The following is an 18,259-nucleotide window of genomic DNA, read 5'->3' as shown; positions in this document are numbered from 1 at the left end:
CATGCCACAAACTGCGAATTTTGATGTAAAATTGAAACTTTCTGTATCATACGCAAGAAACAAGAGTTAAATAGAAACTTACGTCTTCACCTAATACATTACTTACCGGCGGCTATATAATCAATTTTAAACGTTCATGATCTATAGATGAGCATTCAAAAATTATTTCATAGCAATGACAATTTTGATCATGCACCAACAAACCACCATCTGGAACGTCACCCCTTTCAAAAAAGTACATTTTTCTTTTTCTAGGACTAATAGAAAATGATGTAAAAGAAACCTAAAATTTTCTTTTGCTTATACTTCGTATTATAAGCTCTTACTTATTTTTATACATACGACTCAATATATACTTTTTAGTCCTTTCAATCTTCCAACTGGTATAAATCTTGTTTATTAATTTTTGTTATAAAAGCATAAAATCCGCAGTCTAGTCATAAAGAATTTAAATCAATCAATTTCATAGTACAAATCTTCTCTATTATGTTGGAAATATACTGATAGATGGCGCTGCGAGCGTGTGATCCGGTTTTGCGTGTCGCGTACTGTTTTGCTACTCTGCTTTGTTACGGTTCTTCTAGAAGGTTCTCGTGCGATGTTCTTTTTGTTCGGTTATACGGAGCGTGCTCGACGTAAAGTTTTTGTCAGTTAAAGTTGTCGATATACGCGATATAGAACTTAAGGTTTATAGTGTCCACGTTTGGTGAAGCAGTAACGAACTCGTTACGAATATATATATATATATATATAGTCCTAGAATTCGCTGATTCAACCAGCGCTGCTAAATACGAAAAGTTCGCACTTTTAATATATTAGGTCCAATCAAATTAAATATTCTTCTAATATATACTGGATGAACAATGTAGACACATTCATAAAAGTTCCTATACTTTCAATAAATTGTTATTTTCATCCCATTCAAATAGCCTGTTTCATACAATGACGCTCTTTGTATATTTATAATATATCGTGGAATAAAATGAATGTACACACCATGGATGAATGTGTACAACAACAAATGTTGTCAGTTATTTGACAAATGTCAAATTGCAAGAATGTGTGAATCAAACGATCGTTTGAATGAAAAGTGTATTTTTATCCCACCCTGTTACATCTATTCTACATACGTTTATGATTCCACTATTGAGACACCAGCGAATTTGATGCATGTGTCATATACGCGTGACTAATGATACTTCATTTTATTAGTCATTATAATAATTCATTATTCATTATAATAAGTTATAATAATATAATTATAAATTAAACGGTTTTTTATGGTCCAAACAGATCATTCGTACACCCATGTGGCCCACCCTGTATACTAGAATCTCATTGCTAAACTGGAAATCTTTTTGGAGTTGCGTATGAAGCACGAAGACCTTTAAGAAACACTATGACAGAAGTTTCCCATGAAACGCGTTCTTCTTCATATAATGTTGAACCTCTTAACGCTATTAATACAGGAAATTGAATTCTACTTCATAGTTCGTTCTCAACGCTCTCAATAATGATCCGTACTACAGTTAGTCTCATAATTCATGGCTCACACTTTAAATCAGAATAGCTTTTATATCAATCAAACGGTTTCGGGTTTTCTGCCAAACTGGATGAATTAATTTATTAGATAATTTATAATGAAAATTTTGGAAAAATTGCGTTTAATTTGAATTACGAAAAAGAAAATGGTGCACGTTGATCTTCACAACTTTTTTATTTGGACTCGCAACGCAAATTTAAAAAATGTGTTTTACAGATTCTCATACAAGTTACGCGCATGTTGAAAATTTCATAAAAATGGTCAATTGATGTACGATTTATGAACTATTAAAAATGGGGAAAATTACAGTTTTTCGCCATTTTCAACCTATTTTTGCTGTTTAATTTTATATACGATCATTTTCACGATTTTTAATCGTTTATAACTAGTTAAACCAATTGACCAATTTCAATGACATTTTCAGCGTGTATAAAATAACTTATATGAGAATCTAGAATCTACAAAACACATTTTTTAAATTTTCGTTAGAAGCCCAAATAAAAAAAAGTTGTGAAAAGCAATTTTATTATTTTTTTTTTCACAATTCAGACCTAACGCTATTTTTCCAAAAGTTTCACTACACATCGTCTAGTAAACAGTCTAGGTAGCTTGGCAGAAAAACAGACTTTTGTTCCATTTATAACAAAGTTATTGTCATTTAAACTGTGCCATCAATTATGAGACTGACTGTACGTAGATTTGCATAAAAATCCACAGCCTGCTGATTACCTCTGGAACAATTCGCTCGTAACCATCGGTTATTATTCGAAGGAATAAAAACGAGCAAGCGAAAGATAAAAAGAAGAGGAACGGCAGACCTGTATGACTCATAAAGCGGGGATCGCGAACAAAACTCGGAAAACGACACGCGTAAACACAGGTAACCGAAGTATACGAGGAGCTTCAGGGGGGGTGGGGGGCATGTGTGTTAAACGTATTCGGGTTCGTATTTGTACGCGACTGATAGCGGGCCTCGGCGAAATTGCTTCCGTTTTTCAATTAATTCGAAACACAGGACCCGTTGCGAGCGCGATCTCGCCCGGCGACCTCCACCGTGTACACACCGACTCGGCGAGGAGACAAACAACGACGTGTGTTTCTGACAGCTCATTTTGAATTCGAGAATCCGCGTAACCGCATCAATTCTACGCATTAGCCCGCTGAATGACTTCAAACGAGTGTGCGGGCCGAATGCAAGTATTAAATGACTCTTCTTTCACCCCAAAACCGGTTTCCCTTGTTCGCCCAATTTGCATCCTCTTGCGTACGTTACGGTAAATAATGTAAAATTTGGTAAATGGGGAAAGTTGTCAAACGTAGCACGGGTCACCTATATTCTACTCTACAAACTAATTTGTTGTTACAGTAATGTGTCAATGTAGGGTAACTGTTTCAGTAGTCAGTCATTTGAGACCAGTAATCAGCTAGCTTAAACGTTGTAATTATTAATACAGTGTTTACTCTATATATGTCCCAAATGTCTAGCCGATAAAAGTCCCAGAACTATGCCCACTGCCGTGAGGTATACCCCGTGAGGGGCCATCTAGCGAGGCTCTAGAGCTTCTCTGTCTTTTTCTACGTTTGGCGTGAATCAAAGAATAGTATTTCCTGGCCAATAGATGTCCCTGGCTGGACCCGTGTTTTGGACATATATCGAGTAAACACTGTATACTATTTTCTACATGTTTTATTGGGATTGAGGAATAGACTAACCAAGGTACTCATTCCAATCTATAGGAGTTTGTTAGTAGACACCATAGAAGGTTGAGTACTAGGTATAGGCCGAAATAAATATTATGAAGTTAGTTTGAAGTAGAATAAATATTATGAAATATTATGTACTTAGAAAAGATCGAGATATTATCTACTTAGAACCTAGAAAAAATTAGACAACACTACTTAATAATAACAAATTTTTTCCGAATAATTTTTATATGCAACTTTTACTAACATATTCGTCACATTTTTAATTGGTGATACAGTAAAACCTCGATTATCCGTACTAATCGATGGAACACAAATGTTCGGATAATGCAACATTTACCTGGTTGCTATATTAAATCTTTACTGATTTGTACAATGAATCGTGTTGTGTATGGATCGCTTTGGATCGAACTGTTTACGTGTGAAACACGCATTCCGATAATAGAGGATTCGGATATGCTCTAAGATTTTAATTCTTATACGCTTCCTCTGTCTGTGACCTTGAATGACCTTGAATAATTATATTCACTGAATTCCCAATGGAAGGGGACTATCATCGTAGGTGTTTCAAAGGAGATGGTCGCATTTAACACTTCGACTGCCAAACTAGAAACCTCAAAAATTCCATAAAATCAAAGGAAGTTATTTAATGAAATAAAAAATGAAAAAAATTAAATGTACGATACTGAGTAGTCCTCCAACTTTCTTGAATTTTACAGATCCCAATCAAATTTTGTACAATAAATATACTAACGTAAAAATTCATTTTAAAACCAGGATAAATAATTCCGTCACCCACATATGGATGACATGGCAGTCAACGTGTTAAAGAATGAAGGAGACTTTGAGGAGACTTTCTCTAAAAAGAAACTATCATAAAAATATTTAACTTAAGTTGTCCTTAAGCTCTGTATTGTATCGAGGTTCTACTGAATCATCAATCGAATAAACATACATGCTTTAAACTATGCCATGTTTGGTCTAATTTTAATCGGGAAAACGTCACAAACATATTGGTAACAGTTTCATAGAACAGTAATTAAAAACCAAAAAGTTTTGTCATTGGATTAATACCGTTTCTCCTATGTATCTATTTACCTGCGTATCGTGTTACGCTTCTCGGTGATCGAGCTCCTGTGCAACTCAAAGGGTATATCTCGCGGTAACGAGGATAAATTTTTCACAAATATCGTGCACACATCTCTGTCACAGATATCATGATATCACTGAATTTATTATATACGACATTTATCATTAAATGCAGAGTGAACTACGTAACGTAACCACCTCAGTTATTTTTTATCATAGATAATACGGTTTTGAAGGTTCTTCAAGGTAATAATCTTTCCTATGCATTTTTTACGAAGATGTAATATTACAGAGAAAATTCCTAAACAGTACTATTATACAGTTTAAATCCGCGAAGGAACGTGGAATGAAAATGGAAAAACAATATCCGTACTTACTTAATAAATAAAAAATATTTAGAATTTAACATACCACCAAATGCTACTTTATAATTATCTCCTTGCTAAATACTCTTTTAAATTATTCCATGACAGTAATTTAAACCACTACTTGCTCTCGCTTTTTACATACACTGTTGCGTAAAGGTTTGTAATACCCTTTATCTTTTAAACATGTGAAGATTTTCTACGCGAATACTTTTGGTTTATTAGCACGTTTGTTAACAGATAACACTAATTATCCTGTAACAATAAAAATTCCACGAAATCGAAGAAACTAATTCAGTGAAATACAAATTGAGACTTTAGGATTCTACATAATAATAATTTATATTCTAATCAAATTTTGTGCATTCGGTATACCATTGAACAAATTAATGTAGAAATCTGGAAAAATAATTACGTCACCTACGAATCATGCGACAGTCAACCTGTTAAAGATATTATATGTATATTAAAAAATATCTTTAGGTGTGGCTTAGAATGAAAAGTATCATACCAGAATACTTATCACAAAGCAATCTTCTTAAAAATGAAAGTTTTCTCTGAATTTACGAACGATAGGCACATTCATTACGAGTCAAATTTTGTTTCTTTTTTAATGAGATCTGGCATATAAAAAGTTCGTGTACATTTTCCTATTTTTCTCTGAAACTTGTTGCGTACAAATTATCGCACGCAAAAATGATTAACATTAGTTGCAAAATTATAAGACACCCTGAAAACTTGATATAAGGATTTAATGTATGTGCAATATCTTCATAAATTAAATGATACAAGAAATTTCCAATTGAGACAAAAATAGTATTAAAATTAAAATTATATAAAAGCAATATGAAGCTCATATGTACTGATTATTTTCAAGGTCTTTTATAACTGGACTGCGGATGTTTTTGCAAACTTGTATATTCATACTTAATTTTAAGAAAGCTAAAATAAGGGAACAATTTTTTTCGTTCTCTGAAAAATTCATTGTGATAATCATAAAATAAATATATTATTAACTTTCATGAAGAAGATAAGCTAAACAATCATGACTTAGAAATACATAAGTAAACAAAATTCTTTTAGAACTTGAATGATATATGACCATAGAAATTCTATAATATAATATAATACGAATACTTTTATGATGGAAAATATGAATATGGATCTTCTTATTATATTATTTAGCCTCTTGGCATACAAATTAAATAAAATGTTATATCTCCAAAGCCATAATTTTTTTATTTATCATTTGTGTAAACTTAACAATGAATTTTTGATTCAATTAAAACACAGAGTTGCTGAGATTATAATATACGTGCTACTGGTAATATTTCGTGTTAATATTAAACGATATTTTACTTCAATGACCACCATATCATAAGAAACGCATGACGTATCCAAGACGCGTTTGTTCGTCAAGGGGTTAGCCCTTTCGTATCAGTGGACGAAATATCTTGTCACGCAATATGGTTCATGATATGCTTTAGGTAAGATACATATCTTACAGCACAATATCACCGTACATATTTTAAATAAATAACGTGTAAAAATATCAATTTAAAAGTCAACCAGAGTCAGTTAGTATTGTTAGAATATTCCTGTATCTGTTCTCATCGGAAGTTGTGTTGCAAAAGTTCATGCTCGATTTGAAAATGAAACATGAACAGTGAACCGTTTCATTAATATCAATTATAATCACTACCATTTTCTGCGATTGTCTCCCAACGTTCCACAAGGTGGTGGACTCCTTTTTCGAAAAAATCTACATGGCTTTTCTTTAAAAAAAAGAGTCTGAAAATCGAGCACGAACTTTCGCATTAATCCAATAATATGAAAACTTATTTAAAAAAATTCCACGTATAACACTTTGATCGCGAAACTAGAAACCCCAAAAATTCCATCAAATCAAAGTGTTATTTAATGAAATAAAAATTGCAAAAAATGAAATGTATGATACTGAGTAATCCTCCAACTTTCTTGCATGTTACAGATCCTAATCAAATTTGGTACAATGAATATATTAACATAAAAATTCATTTTAAAACTTGGGCAAATAATTCCGTCACCCACATATGGGTGACGTGGCATTCAACGTGATAATGGGTTCCAATGTCGCTTATTAAAAAGTTCCAGACTCCCTTCGCGTCCTGTTTTCTCGTGTAAGGTAATTTGCGTATCCCATAAAAGCATAAAGATCCGCAATTTACTCGTAACTCGATCGGGCCAATGTCCTTTTCTCCGTTGCCACAAATTGCGACGACGAGTAAGCTTGTAAACTGTACAAGGTCAAGTACCTGCTGTGTAGTCTTTCCCCGATGCTGCCACTGATAGAAGTGTTCAACGTTCAGAGACCACCCTGGTGCGAAGCTGAATCCCTCCACAGGAATCTGCGACGGTGCAGCCGCAGCAGCGGTTGCATGCTGGTACACCGGGTCGGGTAATTCCGTGTAAAGACCGCGTCTGTTCATCCACCCACCTAGGGGACACTTGCTGTCCACCTGACCCATATCCTGCTGCGATCGCATCAGCTCCTTCTCGATCGTGTACAACGATTCGAACTCCAAGAACGACATTTCGGGTTCATCTCCACTGACGGCAGCTAACCGAAGGCCTAGCCCCATCTCGTTCTGCAAAGGATCGTCCTCGAAGGATGTCACGTATCTCCTAGGAGAACGCTTGGGAGACCCCTTCGGGCTGTGCTGGTGCACCTGCAACGCCTGCCGATCTTCCTGAGGATACTTCCTCGGCGATCTCTTGCTCGGCTCTATAGTGGCAGCGTTGCGTCGCGGGGACGTCGATGTCACGGAGGAACACGATTTGACAGGACTCGATGACGGCGAGTCCGTACTCGCCTTCTGCAACTTCTTCGAGCCCCCCGTCACGGAGGGTATCAAGGACTTGGCCGAGCCGAACTTGCAGGTTTTACTCTTGGGCTTCGCACCGTTGCTGCTTCTCGAAAATATCATCGATGACTTGGGTACTGAGGCACCTGACATCGTGGCCACATTTTTCGCACCGTATCCGAACCTCCTCCCGAGCGATCAAAGCGAGAACAAACGTTTACAATATCTTCGTCGCGTATTCACCGGCACTCAGATTTCTCATGGTTCCACTCTATTCGTTCACCAGCACGCGACGTTCATTCGCACGCAGGCATGGGTCATTCAGGTTTTGGTATTCGACGCGGAATCGAGCGATAGAACGCGAAACTGTGACACGAACGCAACGGGACGAGAACGGCTGACCGGCTGTAAAAGTGAACCGGAGGATCCCCAGGGTGAATCGATGCGAGCACCCTTGGAAGGATCCTCGGCAGGACTGACGATGTTTCAAAGCGCCCGATGCGCCGCAGGACGACCTAGCCGAGCTGCAATTGTGCGCGGGCGCACATCGAGCCCGTCGAACCTACAACAACGTTTGCACGTCTACGCGTGACGAAATGAGAAGCGGCGCGGTGCGCGGCGGCGAGAGGCCACAATTATTCCGCTCCCGGCACTGCCTGTCAATTTCGGCCACTCGAGAGTTACGAGCCCGAGCGCCGGTTACTTTATAATCGCGATCGAGAGTTTTTCGCGAGGAATTTCACCGGAGAGACCGGAGAGAACGTCGCTTCGCATCGCATCGCGCTGCCACCATTGCGTCGTGCCGCGGCCGATTACGAACCGGTCGCGATGCACGCGAAAATAATTGCACCCGCTAATTGCCAATCGCGATATTGCGCGCTCTGGCCAGCGATAGCCAGCTTCCCTCGTGGCAATATCTGATCCGCGCTTTTCACGCACACCGTTACTTTTTGTCGTTCATTTACTCGTACGTTCGCCGGCTAGTTTCGTACAGACGATCATTTATTAGTACTGGACCATATAATTTCATGCGGATTCATATTTTCAGCTGTTTGTCCGTATAATCGAGAATTCATTGGAAATTTGCAGAGCTACAAAACTGTGTTTTATACAGTAGGATAAAGTAGTGAAAAAAACCATTTTCTGATGATCAAATTCTAATTACGCGGAAAAACTGCTTACTTTGCCCAATAAATTGTGGAAATAATTACAGCTTGATCGGATAATTTCTTCTGTGTGCACCGTAGGCCTCAATTTTCAAAATTTTAGTAAAAAAAACTCGAGAGTTAGAGCACCCCGTTAATTTGTTTATTGTTATTTAGTAGATAACACAGTTGAAATTTCTTGTCGTACATCGTGTTACACTGTTTTTGCTTATTTGGTTCAGTTGGTAAAACTAAAATGTTTTAAATGTAAATTTTTATACAAAACAATGGGACAAAATGACAGGACGTGTGTTTCAAAAATGGTACATGTAGTTTATTACAAGACTGTCATCGCCATTTCGGAGGTTTTTCTATCATCGACGTATGACGTTTTGATCGACGTTTTGATCAAGTATCATGTAATGCTGTCATCGATATGTTTATTTTCCCACTCAAATTGGACATTTAAATAGAAAGTGAAAGACATGAAAAATTAGCTTCATACCACAAAATTATAATAAACCTGCAATAGTACAGATTTCTTTCGATATATGACGATGGCTCGGGACGGCTTTCGACATATTACGGATGAGAGTACCTATTCGGCTTGACATTGTTCTTGCGTGGGTCAAGAATTTATGGGTCCCATAAAATTGTCCAATAGATCATACCAGGTCCGCCGAGCAGCGATATCTTTTGTTGGAAAAGGATAAAATGCGACATACCTGTCCGTTCTGGCACTAAGCGATGTCGAGTGGACAACTTCAAAAGAAGAAGAAGGGCTACAGATTCTCTTGTTGCGAAAAAAACATCGTTGGCCTTTGCTTTCTCGAATCAGACATTTCATATGTATCCAAGAACATAATGATCATTTTAGCTGTGAAATAGATCGTGCGGCAGAAGGTCGGTAATTACATTAAAGGTACAGCAGAACCTCGATTATCCGAACTAAACAAGAAAACACGAGTGTGCGAATAAGATAGAACAGTTATTTAGTTACAATGCTGGATTCAATCATTATTGATTTACAACAAATAATTTGTTGTAAATTATTTGTAATTTAGAGTACAGTACGACCTCGATTATCCGAACTTTCGATGTCTGAAACCTTCAGAATTTCAAAATGTTTTAGATGTAAATAGCTTAAGGTGATCCATAAGCAACAAATTAATGGTTACCTTGGCAACCTAAAAATTTTTAACTTTTTTTTATATAATCCTGTAGATTTTGACGAGAAAATGTCAAAAATCCAAGTTCAAACGTTATAAAGTCACTGGTTCAAAAGTTATGCCTAAAAGTTATATCGAAACCGTGTTTTTAGAATTTGGACAGTCATTGGACCAGGTCTCTTGATTACATCAGTTTTCTTTTCAGTAAATTTGAAAACAGCAGCACGCACAGATTTATAACAATTTATGTTCTCTAATGTTTGTTTTAAATCTTCTATGCAATTATTATTAGTGCTCTTCTTCTTTTTACTTTGCCGGTTTAGGTTAGGTACAAGACTTGTCTGAACAAATAATCGAGTACCAATTAAAAAGATAGAATCAAATAAACTTATTTTTAGTATTATAATATAAATTTTATTCTTTTATAATCTTATGATACCCTAATCTAATTCTTATTCCAGTGATCAGGTTACAGTGGAAAAAATTGGAACTAAATAATTGATCATAGACTTCTAAATCAAAATGTTATACATGTAATAATAAAATCCTCGTTCTAAATTTTCAATAAACTATTTAATAAACAAAGTGTAAGAAAATACATTTAACAATTGTGAAAGTATCAAAGAAATTGCGTTATCGGTGGTTCTCCCTCATCTAACGAGGGTTTTCTGCAATTGTCCTAACATACACGTTTATTTTCACGAAAACTCACAACATTAACTGCTTTCACGTATATAAATTTTTTAATTGTCAATCTTTGTTAAAAAAATGATTTCAAACAATTGTCTGTGAATATGTTTGCAAGAACGATATATTTCATAGATTGATAAAAAATTAGTGTTTGATCAAGAACTAGTTCCTTAACCCTCCAACGGCGATGTCTGGGTCTGTTTGGACCCAGAATATCAAAATCGTCATTCAAGTACTCAATTTGTTGCAATTAAACTAAATAAATACCGGTTACATTGGGGATATCAGAAAGAACAATGGTATCTACAATGAATAAGTTTAAACATATTTTTTTGAAATTTATTAATTAAAGCTGTGAACAATCCTAAGCTTTATCAATTATTATAGCTTTAAAAATGGTCCGCTGTCCGAAGATTAACGGTATTTGGAATTCACTGTAAGCTCGTTCATAGAAACGGAGTTCTACTGTAATTGAGTTCTAACTTAGCATTTCCAGTATCTCAGAAATCGTTCATTCATAAGAAAAGTGACACAATTCACAAATTTTTGAAATTATTTTTATTGGTTCACTAGTTTTGAAGTCACACCAACTTCTCACGGTAAAAACGTCACAATTCTAATTCAACCTTTCAACAATTATTCGCAGGAAAAATGATATAACTCCAAACACATCTATAAAAAAAATTATAATAATAAATATATAAATTGTGGTGTACTTTATAACGAAGGTATGTATGACAATCAACCCAGTATCTAAATAACAACAAGTTATGTTACATTTCTAAGTTGGTTATGAACGATAAAAAAATTGGCAATTTTAGGTAATTTTCAAATGGCTACGTCATGTTTCTTATGAATGAACGAAATGATTTCCTTGCGTGTTGCTTCAAACAGGTAAAAAATAACGTAACCACTTTTTATCGCAAATCGATTTGTCGTGCGAAGGGAAGACACTCGCGAGGGGGCGGGAGGTCTCGGTTATTTTTTAGGTTCTTGACGGCGATGGCGAGGTCGCAATAAGGAAGACGACAAAAGCTTCGACCGTCGATATCGAAAGAAGCTTTCGCCCGACCTCGGATCGCAGCCGCTATTCCCAAACAAGGGTTCGAGCATGAAGAATCACGAGCGAGGTGTGTGTACACGATACGGAACGATGCGCGCGGTGGAGGGAGTGAATATTATAAAAGCACTCGACAAAAGGGAAAAAGCCGTTGGTCTCCCAGTGATGATTGTGGAAAAGCAGTGGCTGGGCGGTGGTGCAGTAGATAGAAAAGGTACACGAAAATGTTCCACCCTCGTTGAGAAACGTTTCACCCTCTTGATACGACGTCGTGACGAGTATCGGTACAGTGCAAAGCACAACGTGCCCCAGCGCTGATCTGCATATTTATAGCGAATGCTCAGCGCACCAGAAGATTTCGGATGCATGCTAAATAAGCTACGAATAACATTCCCTAACGAGATTTTCAGGTTTTGTAAACAGAGCTAATTGTGTGGCTGGCAACAATAAGCGGGCCAGAATAATGCTGTTTCGAGGTAATCATGTCACATCACGTATCCTCGCTTATTTGTTATGCATCTGGAACCGTAGATCGAATACATTTTAGTTATACTGTGGCTGATCTAATCATTATAGTCACTTGCACTTCTTATTAGTTTTATACAGCATTTTAATAAGTATTAAAGTGAAAATATATATTCAATCGGTACTTACTATGGATATCATTATCCGTCACACGGACAATAAATATATTTTTCGTACTGTTATTGACGGATAATAAATATATTTTTCGTATTGTTATTTCACTATTCGTATTGCAATAATTGAAATTCATGACACTTAAGAACAACATAAAGTAATGGATAACTTTAAACAATTTATATTGAACACAATCACACAGGAAAAGAATTTTACAAATTATTGCATGCTATTCAATAATTTACAATTTTATATTATTGTCATAGATATTTATATTATTATTATATTGTTATATTATTATTAGAGAAATGTATTATTAACTCTATTAAGAAAGGAAATGAATTTCTACTTTGCACCAGTTTGTTGCTAGTGTTTGGACAATTGTTATGTTTATACATTTTTGTATAGTGTAATATTGATTTACAACATAGCAATCAAACAGTAATGCAATAATCAAAGCTTTCGGCTCCGACTCAATCATCTTTTTAATGAGTTATGTTGGCACCGTTAATAAGTATTAAAAGATTGAAGGACTATCAAAGTTATTGTAGAGTAACAGGTAGTTAACGAAATTCTCCGAATTCGCAAGGAAAGTTACTAAAACGTCAGAAAGGAAGAATGAATCCATCATTGCAGGGACACGCACATGTCAGTCAAATGGTATGCTTGACAGGCCCGGTGCTCGCGCCGCTATGGGGTTTTAATTTGATCCCACTCAACAGATAGGGCAGTACTCCGACCCATTCGTTTCGATGTTAACGATTTTGCATAAGAAAATTTCACCGCGTCGTATACTACTTTGTTTTCCCTTCGCAGTAAATAAAAATGTGGTGGACCCCCATATAACACGATAGCAAAAACTGTTTAAAAAGTAAGCAAATGTAAAGTAGGTCCTTGTATAATGCGATCAAAAAATTGTTTAAAAAGGCTTATTTACTGCCATATAAGATAACATATATACAATGTTTCTAAACAATTTTTGATTTCGTTATACGGTGTTGTACTGCAATGGATTGACTATAATATGCTATAATACAGTATACAGGGTGTATAAAAAGTTATGAATTTAATTTGATCAAAGTCACAAAGCGTTTTATTTAAATCTATTTATAAAAGAAAAAATGTGAATTTTTAAAAAAATAAATTACATTTTAAAATAGTCTAGTAACCTTTGCGCCACCCTTTACTTGTACATACATATATTCTATACAAAAATAACATGTGAATGAACAGTATAAATCTAGAAGATTGCAGGGAAAAGTCTTATTAATATATAGGTACCAATTTTGTATAAAAATCTACCTAACAGAGAAAGTAACAATGCAAAACATAAACCTTCTTACTATTTACATTTATATCAGCTAAATTTGGGAATAAATAGTAGAAAAGTATATTGAAATACATACTTGTATTATTATAATTCTTCCATTCTCCAATATACAGATTTACAAACTCTTAACTACATTGGCATTTCTTTACCTTCTTGTGCCTATCTTGTTTTTACTCATAACGATTACACGTTGATCAATTATTTAAAAATTCATTAACAACAGAGAATATTTACTGTTAATATTGCTTTCTTATTTTACAATCTGTTGTTCTAATAGTATCATGATAACAACAGTATAAAAATGTCCACGTGTAATAGTTTCGAATATTCTACATACAATCATTTTTAAATAATTATAACTGCATACTAAATCGTTTTGATGTCTTGAAAATACTACAGTTCATAACAAGAAATCATGTTCATTGAGTTAACATAATTTTACTAAAAAATATAATTAGACTGCCGACTTTAGTCGCATAAACGTGGATAAGTTAAGCACAAAATAGTAAAAATTTTAGAAGAATTTAAAACTGCGGTTACATTATTTTCAGTCTATTAAAATTATTAATAAAGGAAATGAATTTTTATTTCAATCCTGTTTGTTGCGATTGAAGTAGAAAATTTTGAATTTGCATAATGCTTTTTCACTAGAACACTGTTAAATATAGAAAAATGTAAATGCACTGTTCATTCACAAATAAGTTAATATTAAATCCGACTTGTATACAAAATTCGTGTGGTTTATACATATGTAGAGATGAAATTAAAAAACCATACTACGTGAATGAATGGTATTCTAGGCCTCGTATATGCATTTATATTAGTTATTTATGATATGTTATTCTATTTTATAATTATTGCAAATAATTGTGATTGTTCTACAAAATTATATCAGCTATTCGTATTATCAGGTTTGAGTCCAGTTTATACTGACACCCTTCATTGCATAGGTATTATTTTGAGAATTATTTCTTTTGATAAACTTGAAATAAAGAAATATCGAAATAATATACTACTTAAAATTGTTATTATTTCAAATAAATCAATATTATTGTTATTTTCAAATAACTGATTTCAAGTAATGGTTAAACTTTACATTAGGAAACCAACAAATTTTAATTTTTTTAAATGTAATCATGTAGGCTCTGGCGAAAAAATGCCGAAAATCCAAATTTTAATCCTAGGAGATCAATAGTTCAAAAGTTATGAGTGTTTAAACTTGAGCGGTTTTCAACGTTTTTGACACGAATCTAACCCCGACCAACCACCTCGCGGCTCCGCTCATTGGACGATATCTGAATACATACCAATATGGCGGCGCCCTATCAAAAACGCTGAAAATCGTACATCTTTTGAACTATTGATCTCCTAAGATTAAAACATGGATTTTCGGCATTTTCTAGCCAAAATCTACAAAATTACATGAAAAAAAGTTAAAAATTTCTGGTTTCCTTCATTAAAATTTAGCCCAAGTAGTTATTTCTTATTTCCATTTGAAATAAAATTTTCCAGACCTGATTATGAGAAAGTCGGCGCGATCTCATTTTATTGTTAGAAGAAATTGACCAGCTATCTATTTTTGAACAATCTGTCGAAGACTTCTGAAGAATTAAAATAAAAAATAAGATTGCAAAATACAACAAATTAACTCTTGTTGCAGTGAAAATGGCAATGAGCTCCCCTCGTGATTAATAAACCAGTAAAATCGATATATTCTCTCACGCCTATGTACACATGGTTCGCGTATGTGGTGAAAGGGTGCGTTGAGGGTCGTCACAATAATTAATAAAGCCAGATCGAGCTTATGCCCGCCCGCTTTCCGATTTCTCGTTTCGGTTTCGACGGTCTTCCCGACGACTTACTTTTCCATTTCCACGAATTCAATATAATAATGCAGACCGACGACCCTAGGGCTTAGCCCTTTGGATCAGTGGCTCCCAATTATTTTAACCAGGACACAGTCCTGTTCGACGTACAAGAAACTCACAGGTCGCAAAGAGGCCGATGACAACCACTTCGAAATTCCTACTACGCAAAGGGTGGCTCACGGAAAGCGTTATTGCCATGTCACTGGCTTCGGGATTATTACGAATCATTTTTTCCACATAAAAATGAACCCCTCTGTATACGGAAGGCTCGCATATACGATACTCTTGAGTCAAAACCTTCGTTGATAGGAATATTACGGATTAGAATAGGTCTACTAACTTACTTGAAGAAATTCCATCAGTGACTCTATTAAAGCCTATTTTTAAATGCGTTCGCTGACTTCGTAACATACTCATACTAAATTACACACGGCATTTTTAATGAATGGTAGAATGAGAGAGATAAAGGAAGTGCTGTATATTTGGAGTACCAGTTATTTCCAATAATGATAAAGGAGTTTCAATAACTGTGTTGTACTAAAAGAAAGGTTAAAAATTATCTTTTATATGTATAATAAGTCCAAACGAACTTATTGGATTAATTTGAAAGAGACATAAGCAAAGTTTATGAATGGAATGTCTCTTTCCAAATTTTATACTTTGAATACTTTTTTCAACTTTTTTGAACCAGATAATCCACCAAACGAGATTGTGTCAGTACGGATGAAATACAAAAAGCTACGAACGAAGTAATCTAGAATGGTATTTTAATAAGATTGATCGTAGACGCCATCACTGTAAAATTTATAACAAATGGATTCACAAAGCATGCGATATAGAAAGTGTATTTAACTTCTTTTATTCATTATAATAGAAATGTATTTCTTTTGTTAATTGAGGTTATCTATATTAATAATGTATATTGTTGTTTTTTAATTTTAATATCTGTGCCTGTGATTCTATAAGTGGTGTAAGTCAAAATTCCAAACAAATTGATCATTTTGCTGATTGCGTGTTATGTATTATGTCAATTGATTCATAATTACACATACAATGACGTGTAAAATTATGTATTATGTGTTATCGTGTGGAGAAATATTTTTTTACCAAATCAGAGGCAGAAAATTTTTTATTCATTTAGGAACAATATTTTATTTTTAATGAAAAGACTATTTTTGTTGTTTAAGTAAGTCCAATATAAATCTTATTCTAAATATTTAGACAACAGCACAGCATTTAGTACGTTGAAGAAAAAGTAAATTGATAAAGGATTGAAGAAATAATAATTAAATAAATAATATTAATATTATCTTATTTAATCAGTGTTCTACTTATTTCATTCATTCATGTATCTGAAGGGACAAAATGTACCATTCTTAAACAGTGAAAAATGAGGCAAGCGCAATTATAGAAAACTTATTATTAACATGTACTATTATATTCGCATATTTGATATTTCTAATACTGTAAACTAACTATATATCTTTCTAGTTATTTTGTTATCTTGTCTTAAACGTAAATGTCCCTTTCATCTCATCCCTCTCTAAGTGTCTAAATGATCCTTTCAGCTTTGTACATAGATTATACATAGATACTGGTCAAAAGCACTTTCACGCAAGACAGCATATTCACTTTTACGTACATATGTACTATATTCAAATTGAATTTCAGGCATAGCTCTATGTTATTCGCCCATCAAACACAGCTGTGTTATTATTGTACGCAACATTCCTTACTTCCACTTAAAATTGTTTAAATAACTTTGAATCGCAAACTACAGTGCAGTGGATGTACCCCGAAACATAAAATTGATTAGCGAGAAATGAAAATGTTGAAATATACGTATTTTCAGAAGTAATCGTGCATATTTTGTGCGGCATAATATACACAGTGTCTGTTTTATCCGAGTACAGTGAAATATCTTTTAAGGTTGTGATTTGACGCAAAAAATGTTTCAACGAAAGTTGCTTGGTATGAAAGGGTCGTTATGTGATATGAATATCTTTTTGTACCTATTATGATGAGGGAGATCTCAAAATCAATTTCATTTTTTCAAACAGGATGCTATATTTTTATCCACGCAATGTGATAGTGCGTTTTTAGACGAATTCACCAAGGTACCAACAAAATCACTTTCTTTCATGGAAGGCCGTAAAAAAGTACAAAACCAAGGTCTGGAACACAATAAGCTATGTACTTACTAACTGTCGCGACGCGAGAATTTGACCTTATTTGCCGCTAACAGTCTGTAGTAGTCGTAACAGTTACGACCACTACAGAAATCCTTTCCCTCTGAAAAAACTACTATGAAGTAAAGCTAGCAGATAATTGAAAGCTATAAACTAATGACGTTTATCTATACTTAACAATTTTTTCTACTTTGAATTATTGAAAAATTCATCCTATGGAGATTGTTTGAGGACGTGTTTCAAACTGATTCGGCAAACATAAGTAAAGTGCTTACATTTGTTCGCATCGAACACTGTAGGGATATTGTGTTTGTTTCGTTTCACCTATACCCAAGGTCAAACAGGCATAGTGGATAAACGCGACAGTTAGTAGCGCATTGTGTTCCAACGTTTGATTTTTAACCAATTTACAACTTTCCATGAAAGAAAATGACTTTGTTAGTACCTCGTTGGGCCGTTTAAAAACGCATTATCACATTCCGTGGATAAAAATATAGAATTCTATTTGAAAAATTAGTTTAAGTTTGGGATCTTCCTCATCGTAATAGATGCAAAAAAGATATTTATACCACACAACGTTCCCTTCATACTAAGCCGCTTTTGTTGAAACGTTTTTTTTTTGCAG

At 34.6% G+C, this 18,259-nt stretch overlaps 1 protein-coding gene across 2 annotated transcripts in view; it reads right to left on the bottom strand.

Annotated features, from left to right (window-relative positions):
* Positions 1-18,259, bottom strand: part of Sick (sickie) — a 504,036-nt gene that overhangs the window by 418,948 nt on the left and 66,829 nt on the right. Inside the window, exon 1 of one of the 2 annotated variants that reach the window (XM_076804253.1) lies at positions 6,996-7,710. The exons of the other annotated variant lie outside the window; for it this stretch is intronic. Within the exon in view, the coding sequence (XP_076660368.1) occupies positions 6,996-7,697 (702 nt within the window). The 5' untranslated portion in view covers positions 7,698-7,710. Of the gene's footprint in view, positions 1-6,995; positions 7,711-18,259 lie in introns of those variants that run through there. 2 annotated transcript variants of the gene reach the window in all.

Source organism: Halictus rubicundus, chromosome 2, assembly GCF_050948215.1.
Source record: "Halictus rubicundus isolate RS-2024b chromosome 2, iyHalRubi1_principal, whole genome shotgun sequence".
Lineage (NCBI taxonomy): Eukaryota > Metazoa > Arthropoda > Insecta > Hymenoptera > Halictidae > Halictus > Halictus rubicundus.
The sequence above is the reverse complement of the archived record's forward strand: the minus strand, read 5'-3'. Positions and strand labels throughout refer to the sequence as shown.